Genomic DNA, 21,212 nt, shown 5'->3' on the forward strand with positions numbered 1-21,212 from the left:
CTCGCCGATGTGAAGGGAGCCATATTGGGAACATTGAATGCTGTACAGGAGGTGCACGTTGCATTGAACATTGAATTCTCCAATAAACTGAAGGAACAGCACCTCAAATTTTGCCTGCGTAGCTAACAACCCAACGGTATTGAATTCTTCAATGAAACTGGAGAAACAGCGCCTGATATTCCGCTCGGGTAGCTTATATTTAGATATGTAAAAGGGAAAAGATTAGTGAAGACAAATGCAGAGACAGGTGAATTTATAATGGGAAACAAGGAAATGGCAGAACAGAAACAAGTACTTTGGTTCTGTCTTCACTAAGGATGACACAAACAATCTCCCAGAAATAGTAAGGGGCCGAGGATATAGTGGGAGGGAGGAACTGAAGGAAATCCACATTAGTCATGAAATGGTGTTAGGTAAACTGATGGAACAGAAGGCAGATAAATCCCCAGAGCCTGATGGTCTGCATCCCAGAGTACTGAAGGAGGTGGGCCTAGAAATCGTGGATGCATTGGTGATCATTTTCCAATGTTCTCTCGACTCTGGATCAGTTCTTGTGGACTGGAGGGTAGACAATGTAACTCCACTTTTTAAGAAAGGAGGGAGAGAGAAAACGGGAATTATAGACCAGTTAGCCTTACATCGGTAGTGGGGAGGATGCTTGAGTCGATTATTAAAAATGTTATAGCAACGCATTTGGAAAACAGTGACAGGATCGGTCAAGGTCAGCATGGATTTATGAATGGGAAATTATGCTTGACTAATCTTTTGAAATTTTCTGAGGATGTAACAAGTAGAATGGATAAGCGAGAGTCAGTGGATGTGATGTATTTGGACTTTCAAAAAGCCTTTGGCAAGTACCCACACAAGACATTAGTATGCAGAATTAGAGCACATGGTATTGGGGGTAGGGTATTGACATGGAGAGAGAACTGGTTGGCCAACAGGAAGCAAAGAGTAGGAATTAACGTGTCCTTTTCAGAATAGAAGGCAGTGACTAGTGGGGTGCCGCAAGGCTCGATGCTGGGACCCCAGTTAATTACAATATATATTAATGATTTAGACGAGGGAATGAAATGTGACATCTGTAAGTTTGCGGATAACATAAAGTTGGGTGGCAGTGTGAGTTGCGATGAGGATGTTATGAGGCTGCAGGGTGACTTGGATAGGTTGGATGAGTTGGCAGATGCAAGACAGATGCAGTATAATGTGGATAAATGTGAGGTTATCCACTTTGGTGGCAAGAACAGGAAAGCAGATTATCATCTGAATGGTGTCAGATTAGGAAAAGGGGAGGTGCAACGAGACCTGGGTGTAAAGTGAAGAAAGCTAATGGCATGTTGGCCTTCATTGCGAGAGGATTTGAGTTATAAATCTGTGGAATTCTCTGCCACAGAAGGCAGTGCAGGTCAATTCACTGGATATTTTCAAGAGAGAGATTTAGCTCTTAGGGCTAAAGGAATCAAGGGATATGGGGAAAAAGCAGGAACAGGGTACTGATTTTAGAATATCAGCCATGATCATATTGAATGGCTCGAAAGGCCACCTATTGTTTCTAATCGATTCACAATTCACAACTCATCTATCTGTATAATCACACCTTTTGGTTTTTCATCTCTGGCTGTTGTCCAACCATTTTCCTATCACCCCCCCCCCCCCCCCCTCACCTGTATCCACCCATCTTTTGCCAGAGTTGATCCTGTCGCTCCCCCCACCACAATCAGCCTGACCTCCTGAGTTACTCCAGTACTTTGTTTTTTTTGTAAACCACCATTTGCAGTTCCTTGTTTCTATATGTATAGCAAACCTTCTGTGTATAGTAAAGGATGAGGAACCAGATTGATGAATGGCAGGCTTTGCTTAAACAGAATGCCGTTTGATTCAGTCATTGTAGGGGGCGCTGCTCTGGCAGCAGCCATGTCATGCAGCTCGTCAGTTTTTCAACTTTTTTTATTTTTTTAGTATGTTTTAAAGTCTGTATTTAATGTTTCTTTGTGTGTTTTGTGTGGGGGGTGGTGTGGGGGGGGGGTGAGGGGGAAACCGCTTTGGTCGCCTCCTCCATGGAGAGGCGAGTTTTTCCAGGTCGCCTCCCCCGTGGCCTAACATCAAGGATCGACGCGGCCTTTCCCGGAGACGCGCCCGGGGCTTCAGCGGCGGGCGCAGCGTAGACTCTCGGCGTGGAGCGGGCGACCCTCGCTGGGGCTCGCTGGAGGGGGGCGCTCCGTTTCGCTGGCCCGGGGCAGCCGGCAGCCTGAAGTCGCAGCCTGAAGCGTCTGCAGAGCTCCAGCTGGTGCGGCATCTACAGCCCGGGATCTCACGTTGGGAACCCGGGGGAAGAAGAAGCCACCACTGCCGGCCCACCGCCAACTTCTACCGCGGGGCCGGCATGAACTTACCATCACCCCTGGAGGGGAGCTTCAACCGCCGGCCCTGCAGTCTACGGTGCTTCTGGCTGCGGCGGGGACTTTAAATCTCGACCGCCGGCCTGCGGCCTACAACAATCTAAAGCCGCGGTCTCCGGTGAGGAAGAGCCGATCCTGGACTGACTCTGGACTCTGGTCCTGACCACGGGGGGGAAATGGAGGAGGACTGGCCAAATTTTGTGCCTTCCACCACAGTGATGAATGCTGTGGTGGATGTTTGTGTTACAGTTTTATTGTGGTTGTGTGTTCTTTACTATTGTATCGCTGCAGACAACCCAAATTTCCACCAGCCTGGCTGTGTGGCAATAAATTATATCTATCTATCTATCTATGAAGCCCTTGGCATGCAAGTTGATACAGAATCCATGTAAACAAATCTGAAAAGAGGAAGGGAGCCTATGCTCAATCTAAAACTAAACTAAAATATATGAATTTCTGGAAATAGTAGATATTTCTTCCTCGTATTGCTAATGTTTGCATCTTCAATTTCTCTAGATTTGCAGAACATCGAATTGTTGCATTTTGACCGATGGCTCATCCAGCATTAAGGAAATACTCAATGCAAGTATTAGGAGAAACAATTGCCCGTGCATTTTCTGCTTTAGTTTGTTTCAAATATGAAGGATCAGGGTGCACGTAGGGCAATGACTGACAGAAAATAGGGGTACTAAATTTGATGGAAACAGGGGGGTACCAGGACAATTCAAATGAGTGGAAAAACAAGATAGGTGGTTGATTTGTATTTTTCTTGTAACTTATCTCCCAATTATTAGAAGCAAAAGTGTAAAAAAGAAAACAATGAGTATAATAATGGAAATCAAATAGAAAATATGAGGTAGAACCCTTGGACTTGCATCCAGGGTATCAGATAGACAAGAAAATTATGATATTCTGGAACTTAGCACATACCCAAAGAAGTCTACAATACATTAATAAATGCTTGGAGGTCTGTGTCACCCTGTTAGCTGTTCAGGGCAATTTATTTGCAATTGAAAGGCTAGGGGTTTCCCTGGCAGCTTACAGCATTATTAAGATTATGATCTCATCTACAGCAATACAAAAAAGAATCAGCAGTTCAGAAATGGGAGATGACATTTTGATAAAGTAACTGCTTTATTCAGTACATCAAGATTTTCAAATAGTTACTGCACTTATTTTCCCGTCACATAATGAAACTTCAGATCTATAAACCTGTGACTTAGTTACGAGCAGTTTAGTGGGTGCTTTATCAAACGTCATCACAGGTGCTGCTGCAGCCTATATATACTCTTCTAAACAGTGATTTACAACTACATTCCCAGACAACATGTCAAGTCAGCAATCTTATTCAAAAATGCATTGTATGTTAGTAGGAATAGCAAAGTAATGCAACATAACAAAAAAATACATTCAACAAACTTACTGGCATTAAACTTCTGACCGACAAAAATACTGCTTGAGGTTTGTTTTCATGTAGTTAATATAACTTGTATTATTGATACAATTAATATAACAAATGTAATTTTAATAAAATGAATGTCTTCTAATTCAGATTCTTTCTTTTTTTTAAATAAACATTGAAAGCATGGAAAATACTTTGTAATATACAGATGGCACATAGCTTGGCATATATTTGCCCTTAAAGGCTTGCAGCAATAAATAGTGATCAAAGTTAAAATAATCATCATTGTATGAATAACAGTGCAGAAAGATGGCCTCAATAGGTGCTTGGAAAGTCGTGGTAGTGTATGGCCTGCGTGCTCACCTCCCACACCTTCAGAAATGTCCTAAAGTCCCATGATCAATCGAGGGAAGTGGGACATGAAGATGGTGCACGGAAGAAGTTATAGAGTCATACAGGCCCTTCAACCCAACTAGTTCATGCTGACCAAGATACCCCATCTAAGATTGTCCCACGTGCTTGCATTTGGCACATATCCCTCTAAATTTTTCCTATCCATGTATCTGTCCAAGTATCTTCTAAATGCTGTTATTATACCTGCCCCAACCACCTCCCCTAGCAGGCCATACCATACACCCACCTACAGTGAAAATGCTCCCCCTTAAATTCCAATTAAATCTCCCCCCTCTCACCTTAAACCTGTGCCCTCTGGTTCTTGATTCTCCTATCAATTCCCTACAATATTTTATATACCTCTATAAGGTCACCCCTTAACTTCCTGCGCTCCAAGAAATAAAGCCCAATAGCTCGACCAATTTCTTGCCCCTATAGCTCAGGTAATCGAGTTCTGGCAACATCCTCATCAATCTTCTCTGTACTCTTTCCAGCTCAACAACATCTTTCCGATAACAGGGATAACCAAAACTGAACAGAATACTCCAAATGTGGCTTCACCAACTTATTTTTACAACTATAACATAATGTCACAACTTCTATACTCAAAACCCTGACTGATGAAGGCCAATGCACCAAAAGCATCCTTGACCACGATATTTAACTGTCCTGCCACTTTCATGGAAACCTTAACTCTCAGATCTCTGTGCTCTATAATGCTCTTCAGAGACCTACCATTCACTGTGAAGGTCCTGGCCTGGTTTGATTTCCCAAAATGCAACACCTCACATTTGTCTGCATTAAGCTTTCCTGGGATCCCATACAATCTAAACAAGTTAACACCACATTAATGAACAATACGATAAGTCAGCTGTTGAGCTCATTTTAACATGTATGAATGTTAGATGTTTTGAAGCTCGCATTGATGCTCATTTTAAACAAACTGCTGAAAGATATTGCAGTGATGAGGATTCCAAGTTGACTTTTTTTGGGATGCAGGTTTAAGTACAGACAGATGGAGAGAAGACTCTGTGTAATCAGGTGCTCTAGATAAACTGATTTCAGACATTTTCAACCTAGTTCTTGGTGATTGGGATGTGAGGCACAATATAAAATAAAATTGGTGATTAATGTTAATTAATAAATGGTAATTCTTCTGTAATTACTGGTAAAATACTTCTGCGTAGTCAAAAAACTGGGACCTTTTTGTCTGTTCATAACCTAATTATTGATTAAAAAACACAAATAGCATTGTGGCCAGCACTGATCCCTGAGGCACATTACTAGTCGCAGGCCTCCAGTCTGAAAAACAACCTTCCACCATTAATGCCTGCTTCCTTCCATGAAGCCAATTCATTTTCCAATCAGCTAGCTCTTCATGATGTTATGCAATCTAACCTTCCAGAACAGCCTACCAACTTATCAAATGCCGTGCTGATGTCAATGTGGATAATGTCTACGGTCTAGCCCTCGTCAAACTTCTTGGTTACTTCTTCAAAAAACAACCACATTTGTGTCAGGATCTCCCTCATGTAAAACCATGTTGACTATACCTAATCAATCCATCTATCCAAATGCATAGATATATAGCTTATATGCATTTTTATATAGCTTTTTCCTCAAAATCCTCCCCTACCTAACAAAGATGTTAGAGGGGTAGTTGCGAGGAGAGGGGGGAGGAAACGATGGCGTGCCTGCAGTGGCTGCGGATTGTAGTGTTGGTGGAGTTGACTGCTGGAGGCCCTACAGCAACGGGGTGAATAAGTGTAAATCCTGGCCAAAAAGGAGCAGGAATAAAACCAAAACTTAGCAGAGGATTCATGCATTGCCAGGGCATTTTGGTCAAGTCTGTGTTTCTGTGTATAACAAGACAAGCAGCTGAATGGTGCCAGTAAGTCCAGGTCCCAGATCAATGTTGCAGATAAGAAATGTATGAGTGTCTCTTCAATTGACAGAATGAATGAGCTTTTTGAAGAGGACCTCCAAAGTAGTATATATGCATGAAGTTGATTGGATTACTGCAAAAGGATTGTAAATAATGTAAATAATGTTGCGAGACAGTTACCCTGCTGTTTATTGATTGGCCAAATTGTTAAGCCCTGGCAGGCTTGTTTGAGTTCCAAGGTAAATATTGCATTATTCAGTTAAGTTAGCTTCCTTCCAGAAGCTTCTCCGAGAAACAATGTTTGGGAGACTCTGTAATTGGTTTGGGGAACTGTCAATAATGTATTGATGTAATTAATATGTTTGATTGGATTGTAAAGAGAGTTTGGCCCCTCAATGTTCGTGGACCTATGAAAGGTGGCTCCATCTTAGATCGAGGTCGATCTTCTGGAAGTGCGCTTGGGACTGCATGACCTTTTGGAGTGTTTCTGCTTGCACGAGGCTGAAGGGCTTGGCCAGGCAGAGACAAGGATCGAACCCGCGGTGGTTTAGGTATCATATAGGGGAATTTGCTGTTCAATCTAAAAATAAAGTTTAGTTGTTCCAGTGCTTGACTCAGTGGTTTTTGACTGAACTAGACTAGGAGGGTAAGCTTGAGAAGAGTGTATTTACATAAGCAGATCGAACGAAGTCAGATGGAGCTGCACAGAAAGGTGGTGAAAGGAGCTGATGGCATTGCTCTAATTGATCATTGGTCTAGTGCTGCCAGGACAAGTGAGAAAATATTAAATTGCATATCTCTTTTGGCCAAGTTTGGACTTTTCAGAGACCTGACACTTGTACGTTGCAACATGATGCTGGAACGTGGTGACTTATTGTGTGTTGTCCCAAAAGTGGAGTTCCTGATCATTTCACTCTTTCGTTTATAACTGTATTCATGTGCAGTTTGATTTGACTGAATAGCATGCTAAACAAACTTTTCACTGCATCTTGCTACATGTGACAATAATAAACTAAACTAAAAGTAAACTAAGGTAATAAAGTATGTTGCAGATTAATGTTAAGATTCATCACCCCAGTGGCCTTCCAATTTCTAGATTTACTGTGAAGACTTGCTAATCATGTTTTCACTGCCTGCATTCTCAAAGGTTTTCTTTAATGCTTGCGCCCTGAGGTAAAACTGAAGGATAAGAATGGAATCTCAGAAATGCTTGAAAAATGACTGATGGTAATGAGGACCTGATTCTGGATAAATATCTAGTATGTCTGCTTACTGGGATGTCAAGTAATTTTGCTTAAAGCAGCTTTATAAAAACAAGGGAGAACGGTTGAAAAACAATTGTCAGAAATCTAAGATTAATGGTTATGCATTTTTCTAATACCAGCCATGCACATTAGATTTAAATGGATGACCTTAACTGGATAGAAGAAGAATTTCACCAGCACATTTCCTACTAAATGTTTGATGAATCATTGAATAGTCTTAAATTAAATATTCTAGCTGTACAAATTTAAAATAAACAGTCAATAAAAGTGGCCATGATACTTGAGGAACTAGTAGAGGTAATGAAATGGACATGGAAATGTTCCTTTGCAACCTAACCCAGTGTATTATCACCAATTTATCATCAAAAATGACTGGGAAAATGGTGTGCATCTGATCATGCTCCATTGTGAACACTGCATTAATTTCTGTGAAGAATGTAATCAAATATCTTTTCACAATGCTGGATGAACAATTTAGTTACTACTGGTAGCACTATGGACATGTTAGCAGAAAAGAGGCCACTGGCAGTGAATTTCTGTGCCATGACAGGTATTACATTGCAGGTTAGTTTTGTTTTACTCTAAGATATCCATCTTAGAGTAAAAAGTAAAGTACACGGAATATTCTCAGGTGCAGTTCATACCTAACCGCTGTAGCTGAAATGTAGAGAAAAGGATTAAATGTTTCAGTTTAACTCCTATTCATATTTGGATTGTCATTTAAAAAAGAAAAGCAATAGACGGGAGTATGATATGATAGAATTTCCATTACTTCAATTGCCACTTCAATACTTGTTGGAGGAATATTCCATGACTGTGGATAAATTATATTATGAAGGGACTGAGAATTCAAGTTGTCCAGGTTTAAAGTAGTCGATTTCCTTTAATGGAATATTCCTTTACCATTTTAGATAATTAATAATTTATAGATCATAAGTGATAGGAGTAGAATTAGGCCATTCGGCCCATCAAGTCTACTCTGCCATTCAATCATGGCTGATCTATCTCTCCCTCATAACCACATTCTCCTGCCTTCTCCCCATAACCCGTACTAATCAATATATTATATTGTATTAATTCTAAACCAAAAGAAGAGGAAAAATTGAGAAGATTTGAACACCGGCTTCAAAAATCACTTCAAGTTATGTTTATCCAGAATTAGGATTATCATATTTCAACATCCGGCACTCAGTAGTTGGAAAAAGAAGTGAACAAATATCAAGCCCTTACCTCTGCTTCAGGCGCCGTTTTGCTGTTGTGGGAATGTTAGCACCATAACCATAAGAGAAAAGGACATGTTCAGCATCATCCTCATCTTCCACTGCAGTCAGCAAATAAATTATTATAAATGTATGCCAGTAGAATTTGAAAAATCTGAATACACATTTATTAATGAGTTGCAGCCTGAAAATTCAGTAATGCATCAAATGCTTACTGAGGTAATCTTATGGATCATTCAATAATGCTCAATAAGCGACAGAAAACACATTGTTTAGGAATGTAACATGATAATGGCACAGAGTGTCAGAGCTGGTTCGCCTCTTCTGTGGACAAAGCCATTCCCTAACACTTGCAGGGCATATTATTTGCCACCTGTTGGGCGATCTGATATTTCCCAGATATTGGAGTGCAGCAAAAAAATGTTTTATTATTAATTGATTTGGAAGGCATGATGATCAGCAATTTTTTTTCTAAATGTATCTAATTAATGCTACAGGTCACATGTGTTGCATTTACCATTCATTAGATACATACATGTATTGAAAAAATCATGTTGATTATCATGCTGTACTGTTCTATCACTTTTTATGTGAAATATATGGGGTTACTGACATTGAAATATTGAAGAATATTGCTCTACAAAGGTTTATAATTGCAAAAATTAGATGGAAGTGGCACACCAATTAGACCCCAAATTAGCTTATCAAATCAAAAAATAATAAACCAGTTTTTTGCTGCACTCCAATATATGGGAAATATCCAGATCGTCCAACAGGTGGCAAATAATGCCAGGCAAGTGCGAGGGAATGACTATATCCACAGAAGAGCCAAACCAGCTCTGACACTCAGTGCCATTTTCATTGTGAATTTCCAGACTGTCAATGACTTAGCCAGAAATCCAGTGGGCCAGTCCCTTCATATGTGAATGGACGGAGGTCAGTTGTATTCCACACTGAGAGGTCCATCTCCAGCTTCTCTAAGCTTCCCCAATAAAACACCAGTATGGTGGAATATCTCTCATTTGACTGGATAAAGCTGCAACACACTTGCTACCAATTATCCAGGCCAAAGCAGTCCACTAGATTGATATTAATCAACTCAATTAAATTCACCAGCAAAAAAATCATCAAGATTGTCGAGCATAAAGTCTAAAATAGGAGCAAGTTGCAAAGTCTTGTTTGGCAACGGATTTTAATTTGGCAACCATCACCACCTAGAAAACCCGGAGCAAGGCAGTAATAGCATTTACAACTTGACAGATAATTGCCATTTCTTCATTGTCACCGGGTTAAAATTCTGGAATTTTGACCCAATACAATAGTGGGAGTATCTTTATTAATCCTGTAGTTCAAGGTGACTCTATGTTCCTTCCTCATGAAAAGCTAAGAGTATATTATTCCAATTAGAGGGATGCCATTGAGCCCAAAGAGTCCATGTCAGTTACCAGCAGAAGAGTATATTCAGTCTTATCTCCCCTCTTCTTATTTCCCTGTAACCTTACAACTTACACTCTCTTACACCCTTTAATTCTTTTATACTTAGCTGCACAAAGGAAAAGTCTACAGTGATGAATTCACCAACCAGCATGTCTTTGGCATGTGGAATGAAACTGAAGCGCTGGTCGTCATGAAGGACAGTACAAACCCCACACTGAGCCTGGGCTGGAGCTGGAGTGAGTGCCGAAATCGGGGCTTGAGATGGGACTGTACAGGGCCCCATTCCCCCAACGCAATATTCCAGCACTCACCCACAGCCCCCCAACTGCGCAGGCGCGGTTGAGGGTTTCCCATTGCGACGCCAGAGATCCCCTTTGTGACGCGAGTCACGCAACCTTCTCCCAACTGCGTATCGCCAACCCTCTTCCTACCCCTATCCTCTTCCTTCCCCGTCATCCCCAGCACTCCCTCCCCCTCCTCTTCACCCTCCCATTTCTTTCCCCTCTCCTCTTCCCCTCCCCCACTCTCTCCCTCACCTCTCCCTCATTCTCCTTTCCCCTACCCTCAGTCACTCCCTCCCTCCATAACCCCTCTCCAGTCCCTATCCTCCTCCTCTCTGTCTACCCACCTGCTCCCCCACTACTCACCTCCCCCCATCCCAACCCCCACCCACCACAATGAAAATCGCGATTTAAAAAAAATGAAACCTCCCCCTATCCCACCCCCCCACAATGAAAATTGAGATTTTTTTTTTAATGTGAATGAAATTTGGAATCTCATTGTGACATCATTGTGAGGTGCAACGCTGCTGACGGGCAAGGCAAAATGGAAAAGCATTTTTTAAAAGTTGTTTTTGTAATGTTTAAAATGTCAAGAACCTGTAAAATATGGCATAAATCTGAGCAAAACTTGTTTAATTGACATCACAGGACAATGGTGAGCAAGGTGGGCCAAAAATTGTAGCACTGTTGTGTACCATTTTTGCGCAAATATGGGCAAACAAACCGGGCAAACAAATATAGAAATATAGAAACAAGATGAGAGTTTTAGTAATAAATAGACCAAGTGGACCCGTTGGGCCCCGTTTCCCCAACGCAATATTTCACCACTCACCCGTTCCCCCAATGCAACCCGTTCCCCCAACGCAATATTCCACCACTCACCCTTTGCCCCCAACTGTGCAGGTGCGGTTCATTTCCCCTCATCCCCAACACTCCCTCCCCCTCCTCTTCACCCTCCCTCTTCTCTCCCCTCTCTTCCTCCCCTCCTCCATTCCCTCCCTCATCTCTCCCTCCCTCACCTCTCCCTTCCTCTCCTTTCCCCTACCCTCAGTCACTCCCTATCCTCAGTCACTCCCTCCATGCATAGCCCCTCTCCCCTCCCTGACCCATTGGGCCGTTTCCCCAACGCAATATTCCATCACACACGTTCCCCAAACGCAACCCGTTTTCATCACTCACCAGTTCCCCATACGCAACACGTTCCCCCAAACCAATATTCCACCACTCACCCATAGCCAACTCAGCAGGCGTGGCTCATTTCTCCTCACCCCCCAACACTCTGTCCCCCTCCTCTTCCCCCTCCCTCTTCTCCCTCACCTCCCTCCCTCTCCTTTCAACTACCCTTAGTCACCCCCTCCCTCCCTACCCCCCTCCTCTCCCTCTATCCCCCTTCACCCCTCCCCTATCCCACTCTGCCATTAAACACAATGTTTAAATAACATTTCTCCTCTTCCCCTCCCCCACTCCCTACCTCTCCTTACAACAATGTAACAAATCTCTCATTGCATTGGGTGGAACACTGTTGACGGGCATTTTATGTAAATGAGATCCTATTGTGACGTCATACGCTGCTAACTGCCAGTGGAACACTGCTGATGGTCAGTTTATGTAAATGAGATCCCATATTGACATCATAGCTGCTAACTGCAAGTGCAGATGGAAGAAATGTTTCTCAAAGTGGCCACTGCTAACCGAACCATTGTGACGTCATCAATTGAAGCTGGTCTTCAGTGAGGCTGATCGCTGCTAGCCGAGCCAATGTGAATTCATCAATTGAAGCTGGTTGTTTTAATTTTGAAAGTCTTTTTACTTTTTTAGACTTTTAATCAGTAATGAGTCGAGAATAAGACAGTGGGACAGGCCCTTAACTCTCTGGAGAAATAAAAGTCCTCACCTATTCAGCCTGCCCATATAATTCAATTCCTCCAGTCGTCATAAATCTTTTTTGCACCTTTTCCAGTTTAATGACATCCTTCCTACATCAGGGCAACCAGAACTGTCAACCAAATGTCAACTTACAAATGTCTTCTACAGCTGTAGTACCATGTTTCAACTTCTTACCAGTGACGTCTCAACTCCCGTACTCACCAGTATTGGGTTAAGTACACGTGCACAGCATTTTGATCAATGGGTGCAAGCACCATACTTCAGACTCTTCATTAAACTCTACTAGATGTGTCTGGATTATTTAGATTAATCCTCTATCGATAATGGTAAGAGTAATATTGAAGAATAAGTACTCTGCAGATGGTGAAACAAAAGATCATACAACCTGATTTTTTGCTGCTAACCAGTTTATAATTTTGTTAAGTAACAGTGAGAAAACCTCAGTCTAATCTTCAGATGCAACTTACTTTCAGCCGATTGCATTATAACACCATCCAGCTCCTGTTCTAGTTTCTCATAGATCACCAATCGTGCTTGAAGCTCAGTGTTTTGAGTCTGAAGCTCAGTGGTATGCTTGTCTGCTGATGCTTGCAGTTTGTAAAATTCTTTTGTTAAAACCTGTTGAGACAACAATGCAAGAAATGACAATTAATTGTAAACCTCCTTTACATACTAACTTCAAAAACTTGAATACACATTGTTACACTTAACATTCTGTCAGCCTGCTATATAACATGCTTACATACAATTTCTATGCATTATTTAACAGGGACTCACTATAAGGTTAACTATGGGATGAATTAACAGTAAAATGAAATTTGCACACACCTATAGTTGTACATGAAAAAACCCCAAACAATTGCAGCAGACTTGTCATTGTGTTGGAAGACATGCATAACTAGGCATAGGATGGAAAAGGAGATGAAGGAGAAGGGCAAAGAGGCAGGTGGAATTGTCAGAATAACAAAGGAATAAAAGAAATACGAAGTGGAGAGAATAAGGATTAGAAATGGATGGGATGAGTGGAGCAAATTGGAATTGGAAAGATAGATAGATATCCGCACCTCATTACATTTTGTCGTGTTTAAGTGCACGTTTTTAATCAAATCCTTCTCCCCCCCCACCCCCCCCCTCCAATATTTCAAAAATAAACTGGCTTCTCACCCATAGAATCAGCACCAGCCCCAGCCCCTGGTGAACGTTCCATCGTGTGATGTCACAATGCCCGATGCTCACAGATGTCCAATCGGAATGGATTCATTTACATATGCCTTTGCAGGAGCACAAGCACTTGGTGAACGTTCCATCGTGTGATGTCACAATGCCCAATGCTCAAATACATTGTTGCCATAGAGGGAGTACAGAGAAGGTTCACCAGACTGATTCCTGGGATGTCAGGACTTTCATATGAATAAAGACTGGATAGACTCGGCTTGTACATGCTAGAATTTAGAAGATTGAGGGGGTATCTTATAGAAACGTACAAAATTCTTAAGGGGTTGGACAGGCTAGATACAGGAAGATTGTTCCAGATGTTGGGGAAGTCCAGAACAAGGGGTCACAGTTTAAGGATAAGGGGTAAATCCTTTAGGACCGAGATGAGAAAAACATTTTTCACACAGAGAGTGGTGAATCTCTGGAATTCACTGGCACAGAAGGTAGTTGAGGCCTGTTCATTGGCTGTATTTAAGAGGGAGTTAGATGTGGCCCTTGTGGCTAAAGGGATCAGGGGGTATGGAGAGAAGGCAGGTACAGGATACTGAGTTGGATGATCAGCCACGATCATATTGAATGGTGGTGCAGGCTCGAAGGGCCGAATGGCCTACTGCTGCACTTAATTTCAATGGTTCTATGTTTCCCTCTCCTCACCCCTCTCCCTCTCCCACCCATCCCTCTCTCCCCCACCCCCCTTCCCTCTCTACGCCACCCCCTTCCCTCTCTCCACCCACCCCCTTCCTCCTACCCCTGTCCCTCTTCCATCACTCCCCCTACCCCTCTCCACCTCCCTCCCCACTTTTCCACCTCTCCCCCTCCACTCTACCTCCCCACTCTTTCACCTCTCTCCCCCTCCCTCCCTCCTCCCCTACCTCCCCCTCCCCCACATCTCTCTCCCCATCCCCCTCTCTCACCCCCTACCCCGCTCTCCTTTCCCTCCCAAATCTGTCCCGTTTCCTCCACCTCCTCTCCCCTCCCTCCCCTCTTCACATGCCCCCTCCCCCCACCTGTGTGTTTGGGGGGTGGTTAATGTGAGTTTGATGCCGCAGCCCCCCCTCCCCCCCCCGCAAAACGCCGTTGGGGAAACAGACCCAACGGGTCTGCACTTGGTCTAGTTATATATTAAAACTCTCGTCCCATCCGACCGGCTGGCGTCCGGATCCCTTTCTGCCTTTCGATTCGTTCCCGCCGTGCGATGTCACAATGCCCGATGCTCGCAGACGTCCAATCGCAATGCCCGACGCTCGCAGACGTCCAATCGGAATGGATCCATTTACATGTACGGCTTCCGGCCGCATTTCTTCCTTTGATTCCCTGCAACTCCGAAACCAGACGCAGAATCGCCGACGTCTTTTCCATTTCGGTAGAGATTTCACTTTTCTTTCTAAGTATCCGCTCCTCATTACATTTCGTCGTGTTTAAGTACACGTTTTTAATCAAATCCTTCCCACCCCCCCCCCAAAATTTCAAAACTAAACTGGCTTCTCACCCATGGAATCAGCACCAGCCCCAGCCCCTGCTGAACGTTCCATCGTGTGATGTCACAATGCCCAATGTTCACATATGTCCAATCGGAATGCATTCATTTACATATGCCTTTGCAGGAGCCCCAGCCCACGGTGAACGTTCCATCGTGTGATGTCACAATGCCCAATGCTCAAATACATTGTTGCCATAGAGGGAGTACAGAGAAGGTTCACCAGACTGATTACTGGGATGTCAGGATTTTCAAATGAAGAAAAACTGGATAGACTCGCCTTGTACTCGCTAGATTTTAGAAGATTGAGGGGGTATCTTATAGAAACGTATAACATTCTTAAGGGGTTGGACAGGCTAGATGCAGGAAGATTGTTCCGGATGTTGGGGAAGACCAGAACAAGGGGTCACACTTTAAGGATAAGGGGGAAATCCTTTAGGACAGAGATGAGAAAAACATTTTTCACACAGAGAGTGGTGAATCTCTGGAATTCTCTGCCACAGAAGGTAGTTGAGGTCAGTTCATTGGCTATATTTAAGAGGGAGTTAGATGTGGCCCTTGTGTATGGAGAGAAGGCAGGTACAGGATACCGAGTTGGATGATCAGCCATGATCATATTGAATGGTGGTGCAGGCTAGAAGGGCCGAATGGCCTACTCCTGCACTTAATTTCTATGTTTCTATGTTTCCCTCTCCTCAACCCTCTCCCACCCATCACTCTCTCCCCCACCCCCCTTCCCTCTCTACCCCACCCCCTTCCCTCTCTCCCCCCGTCCCCTTCCCCTACCCCTCTGTCCCTCTTCCACCAGTCCCTCTACCCCTCCCTCCCCACTCTTCCACTTCTCTCCCCTTACCCCACCCCTCTCCCTCCATCACCCCTCTCTCTTCCCCTCCCTGTCCCACCCCTTCCCCTACCCCTCTGTCCCTCTTCCACCACTCCCCCGTCCCTCTTCCACCACTCCCGCTACTCCTCCCTCCCTCCCCCCCACTCTTCCACTTCTCTCCTCCCCCTCTCCCTCTCCTCACCCCTCTTCCATCCCTCTCTCCCCCACCCCTTCCCTCAATACCCCACACCCTTCCCTCTCTCCCCTGCCCCCTTCCCCTCTGTCCCTCTTCCACCAATCCCCCTACCCCTCCCTCTCCCACTTCTCTTCCCTTACCCCACCCCTCTCCCTCCCTCACCCCCCCCTCCCTTCCCCTCTCTCCCCCACCCCTTCCCCTACCCCTCTGTCCCTCTTCCACCACTCCCCCTGTCCCTCTTCCACCACTCCTGCTACCCCTCTCCCCCTCCCTCCCTCCCTCCCTCCCCTCTCTTCCACTTCTCTCTCCCCCCACCCCTCTCCCTCTCCAAATCCACTCTCCCCCTCCCTCCACAATCTTCCCCCTCTCCCTCCTCATTCCCTTACCGTGCACAGTCTCTGTCTTTAAGAAGGAACTACAGATGCTGGAAAATCGAAGGTAGACATAAAAAAAGCTGGATAAACTCAGCGGGTGCGGCAGCATCTATGGAGCGAATTGAATGGTCCACGTTTTTGGCCGAAACCTGGTAGAAGGGTTTCGGCCAAAAACGTTGCCCTTTTCCTTCGGTCCATAGATGCTGCTGCACCCGCTGAGTTTATCCAGCTTTTTTGTTGTTGTACCAGCCTCTCTCTTCTCTCTGCCCTTTTCTCTTCTCTCGACTCATGCACGCCCGCTCCAACCCCTCCCCCCCCCCCTTCACCTCTCTCCCCCATCCACTTCTCCCCCCCCCTCCCCCTCTCCCTCTCCACCCTCCTCCTCCCCTTCCTCACAAAATATTTTTTGTGGGGGCGGGTCCTCAGTGTGTGTGACTGTTTGTGGAGGCGGCCACGCGCTCTCCATTCAAGAAGACGCTCATCTGTTTGTGGAGGTGCGTGCTTAGTATGTGACCAAAGATCTTATAGCGGAGCTCTCCGCTACAAGATCTTTGTGTGTGACGACACACGCTCCCCCCCCCCTTTGGTGCAGGAGGCGCGCGCAGCATCTGAACGCTCAGCGAATATTCGAATTCTTCACTAACCGTCATTCTGACTTTGCTTGTGAAGAGAAAAGTCCTGAATTGCATTTGTCTGATGCAGGAAGATTGTTCCCGATGTTGGAGAAGTCCAGGACAAGCGGGTCACAGTTTAAGGATTAAGGGGAAATCCTTTAGTACTGAGATGAGGAAAACATTTTTCACACAGAGAGTGGTGAGTCTCTGGAACTCTCTGCCACAGAAGGTAGTTGAGGTCAGTTCATTGGCTATATTTAAGAGGGAGTTAGATGTGGCCTTTGTGGCTAAAGGGATCAGGGGGTACGGAGAGAAGGCAGGTACAGGATACTGAGTTGGATGATCAGCCATGATCATATTGAATGGTGGTGCAGGCTCGAAGGGCCGAATGGCCTACTCCTGCATTTAATTTCCATGCTTCTATGTTTCCCTCTCCTCACCCCTCTCCCTCTCCCACCCATCCCTCTCTCCCCCACCCCCCTTCCCTCTCTACCACCACCCCCTTACCCCTCTGTCCCTCTTTCACCACTCCCCCTAACCCTCCCTCCCCACTCTTCCACTTCTATCCCCTTACCCGACACCTCCCCTCTCTCTCCCTCCTCCTTCCTCCTACCCCTCTGGCCCTCGTCCAATCACTCCCCGTACCCTCTCTCTACCACCTACCCTCCCCCTCTTCCACTCTTACCCCCTCTCCCCTTCCACTCTCTCCCTCCCCACTCTTTCCCCTCTCTCCCCCACCCCCTCCCCTCCCCCTCCCCCACATCTCCTCCCCATCTCTCCTCTCTCACCCCCTACCCGCTCTCCTTTCCCTCCCAATCTATCCCGTTCCTCCTCCTCCTCTCCACATCCCCTCCCTCCCCTTTCTCACCCCCCCCCCCCCCCCCCGCAAAACCCGTTGGGAAACGACCCAACGGGTCTGAACTTGGTCTAGTTAATATATAAACTCTCGTCCCATCCGTCCGGCTGGCGTCCAGCACCCTTTCTGCCTTTCGGATTCGTTCCCTGCCGTGCGATGTCACAATGCCCGATGCTCGCAGACGTCCAATCGCAATGCCCGACGCTCGCAGACGTCCAATCGGAATGGATCCATTTACATGTACGGCTTCCGGCCGCATTTCTTCCTTTGATTCCCTGCAACTCCGAAACCAGACGCAGAATCGCCGACGTCTTTTCCATTTCGGTAGAGATTTCACTTTTCTTTCTAAGTATCCGCACCTCATTACATTTCGTCGTGTTTAAGTACACGTTTTTAATCAAATCCTTCCCCCAGCCCCCCCAATATTTCAAAAATAAACTGGCTTCTCACCCATATAAGCTGCACCAACCCCTGCCCCTGCTGAACGTTCCATCGTGTGATGTCACAATGCCCGATGCTCACAGATGTCCAATCGGAATGGATCCATTTACATATGCCTTTGCAGGAGCACAAGCACTTGGTGAACGTTCCATTGTGTGATGTCACAATGCCCAATGTTCAAATACATTGTTGCCACAGAGGGAGTACAGAGAAGGTTCACCAGACTGATTCCTGGGATGTCAGGACTTTCATATGACGAAAGACTGGATAGACTTGGCTTGTACATGCTAGAATTTAGAAGATTGAGGGGGTATCTTATAGAAACGTACAAAATTCTTAAGGGGTTGGACAGGCTAGATGCAGGAAGATTGTTCCAGATGTTGGGGACGTCCAGAACAAGGGGTCACAGTTTAAAAATATGGGGTAAATCTTTTAGGACCGAGATGAGAAAAACATTTTTCACACAGAGAGTGGTGAATCTCTGGAATTCACTGGCACAGAAGGTAGTTGAGGCCTGTTCATTGGCTGTATTTAAGAGGGAGTTAGATGTGGCCCTTGTGGCTAAAGGGATCAGGGGGTATGGAGAGAAGGCAGGTACAGGATACTGAGTTGGATGATCAGCCACGATCATATTGAATGGTGGTGCAGTCTCGAAGGGCTGAATGGCCTACTCCTGCACGTGATTTCAATGGTTCTGTTTCCCTCTCCTCACCCCTCTCCCTCTCCCTCTCCCATCCATCCCTCTCTCCCCCACCCCCCTTCCCTCTCTACGCCACCCCCTTCCCTCTCTCCACCCGCCCCCTTCCTCCTACCACTCTGTCCCTCTTCGATCACTCCCCCTACCCCTCTCCACCTCCCTCCCCACTCTTCCACCTCTCCCCCTTCCCCCACCACTCTCCCTCCCCACTCTTTCCCCTCTCTCCCCCACCCCTCTCCCTCCCTCCTCCCCCTCCCCCACATCTCTCTCCCCATCCCCCTCTCTCACCCCCTACCCCGCTCTCCTTTCCCTCCCAAATCTGTCCCGTTTCCTCGACCTCCTCTCCCCTCCCTCCCCTCTTCACATCCCCCCTCCCCCCACCTGTGTGTTTGGGGGGTGGTTAATGTGAGTTTGATGCCACAGACCCCCCTCCCCCCCCCAAAACGCCGTTGGGGAAACAGACCCAAAGGGTCTGCACTTGGTCTAGTTATATTTTAAAACTCTCGTCCCATCCGACCGGCTGGCGTCCGCCACCCTTTCTGCCTTTCGATTCGTTCCCGCCGTGCGATGTCACAATGCCCAATGCTCGCAGATGTCCAATCGCAATGCCCGAAGCTCGCAGACGTCCAATCGGAATGGATCCATTTACATGTACGGCTTCCGGCCGCATTTCTTCCTTTGATTCCCTGCAATTCCGAAACCAGACGCAAATCACCGACGTCTTTTCAATTTCGGTAGAGATTTCACTTTTCTTTCTAAGTATCCGCAACTCATTACATTTCGTCGTGTTTAAGTACACATTTTAAATCAAATCCTTCCCCCCCCCCCCCCCCCGATATTTCAAAACTAAACTGGCTTCTCACCCATGGAATCAGCACCAGCCCCAGCCCCTGCTGAACGTTCCATCGTGTGATGTCACAATGCCCAATGTTCACATATGTCCAATCGGAATGGATTAATTTACATATCCCTTTGCAGGAGCACAAGCACTTGGTGAACGTTCCATTGTGTGATGTCACAATGCCCAATGTTCAAATACATTGTTGCCATAGAGGGAGTACAGAGAAGGTTCACCAGACTGATTCCTGGGATGTCAGGACTTTCATATGACGAAAGACTGGATAGACTCGGCTTGTACATGCTAGAATTTAGAAGATTGAGGGGGTATCTTATAGAAACGTACAAAATTCTTAAGGGGTTGGACAGGCTAGATGCAGGAAGATTGTTCCAGATGTTGGGGAAGTCCAGGACAAGGGATCACAGTTTGAGGATAGAGGGGTAAATCTTTTAGGACCGAGATGAGAAAAACATTTTTCACACAGAGAGTGGTGAATCTCTGGAATTCACTGGCACAGAAGGTAGTTGAGGCCTGTTCATTGGCTGTATTTAAGAGGGAGTTAGATGTGGCCCTTGTGGCTAAAGGGATCAGGGGGTATGGAGAGAAGGCAGGTACAGGATACTGAGTTGGATGATCAGCCACGATCATATTGAATGGTGGTGCAGGCTCGAAGTGCCAAATGGCCTACTCCTGCACTTAATTTCAATGGTTCTGTTTCCCTCTCCTCACCCCTCTCCCTCTGCCTCCCATCCCTCACTCTCCCACCCCCCTTCCCTCTCTACGCCACCCCCTTCCCTCTCTCCACCCGCCCCCTTCCTCCTACCCGTCCCTCTTCTATCACTCCCCCTACCCCTCTCCACCTCCCTGCCACTCTTCAACCTCTCCCCCTCCCCACTCTTTCCCCCCATTCCCCTCTCTCACCCCCTACCCCGCTCTCCTTTCCCTCCCAAATCTGTCGTTTCCTCCACCTCCTCTCCCCTCCCTCCCCTCTTCACAACCCCCTTCCCCCCACCTGTGTGTTTGGGGGGTGGTTAATGTGAGTTTGATGCCGCAGCCCCCCCTCCCCCCGCAAAATGCCGTTGGGGAAACAGACCCAACGGGTCTGCACTTGGTCTAGTTAATATATAAAACACTCGCCCCATCCGTCCGGCTGGCGTCCGGATCCCTTTCTGCCTTTCGATTCGTTCCCGCCGTGCGATGTCACAATGCCCGATGCTCGCAGATGTCCAATCGCAATGCCCGACGCTCGCAGACGTCCAATCGGAATGGATCCATTTACATGTACGGCTTCCGGCCGCATTTCTTCCTTTGATTCCCTGCAACTCCGAAACCAGACGCAGAATCGCCGACATCTTTTCCATTTCGGTAGAGATTTCACTTTTCTTTCTAAGTATCCGCTCCTCATTACATTTCGTCGTGTTTAAGTACACGTTTTTAATCAAATCCTTCCCCCCACCCCCCCCAATATTTCAAAACTAAACTGGCTTCTCACCCATAGAATCAGCACCAGCC

The 21,212-nt window shown here is 45.9% G+C and overlaps 1 protein-coding gene across 1 annotated transcript in view; it reads right to left on the reverse strand.

The window, feature by feature from the left end:
* Nucleotides 1–21,212, reverse strand: part of pibf1 (progesterone immunomodulatory binding factor 1) — a 105,698-nt gene that overhangs the window by 27,577 nt on the left and 56,909 nt on the right. The window contains 2 exon segments of the mRNA XM_033023027.1: nucleotides 8,575–8,665; nucleotides 12,637–12,787. Coding sequence (XP_032878918.1) covers nucleotides 8,575–8,665; nucleotides 12,637–12,787 — 242 coding nt within the window.

The sequence above is a fragment of the Amblyraja radiata genome, chromosome 6, assembly GCF_010909765.2.
Source record: "Amblyraja radiata isolate CabotCenter1 chromosome 6, sAmbRad1.1.pri, whole genome shotgun sequence".
Classification (NCBI taxonomy): Eukaryota; Metazoa; Chordata; class Chondrichthyes; order Rajiformes; family Rajidae; genus Amblyraja; species Amblyraja radiata.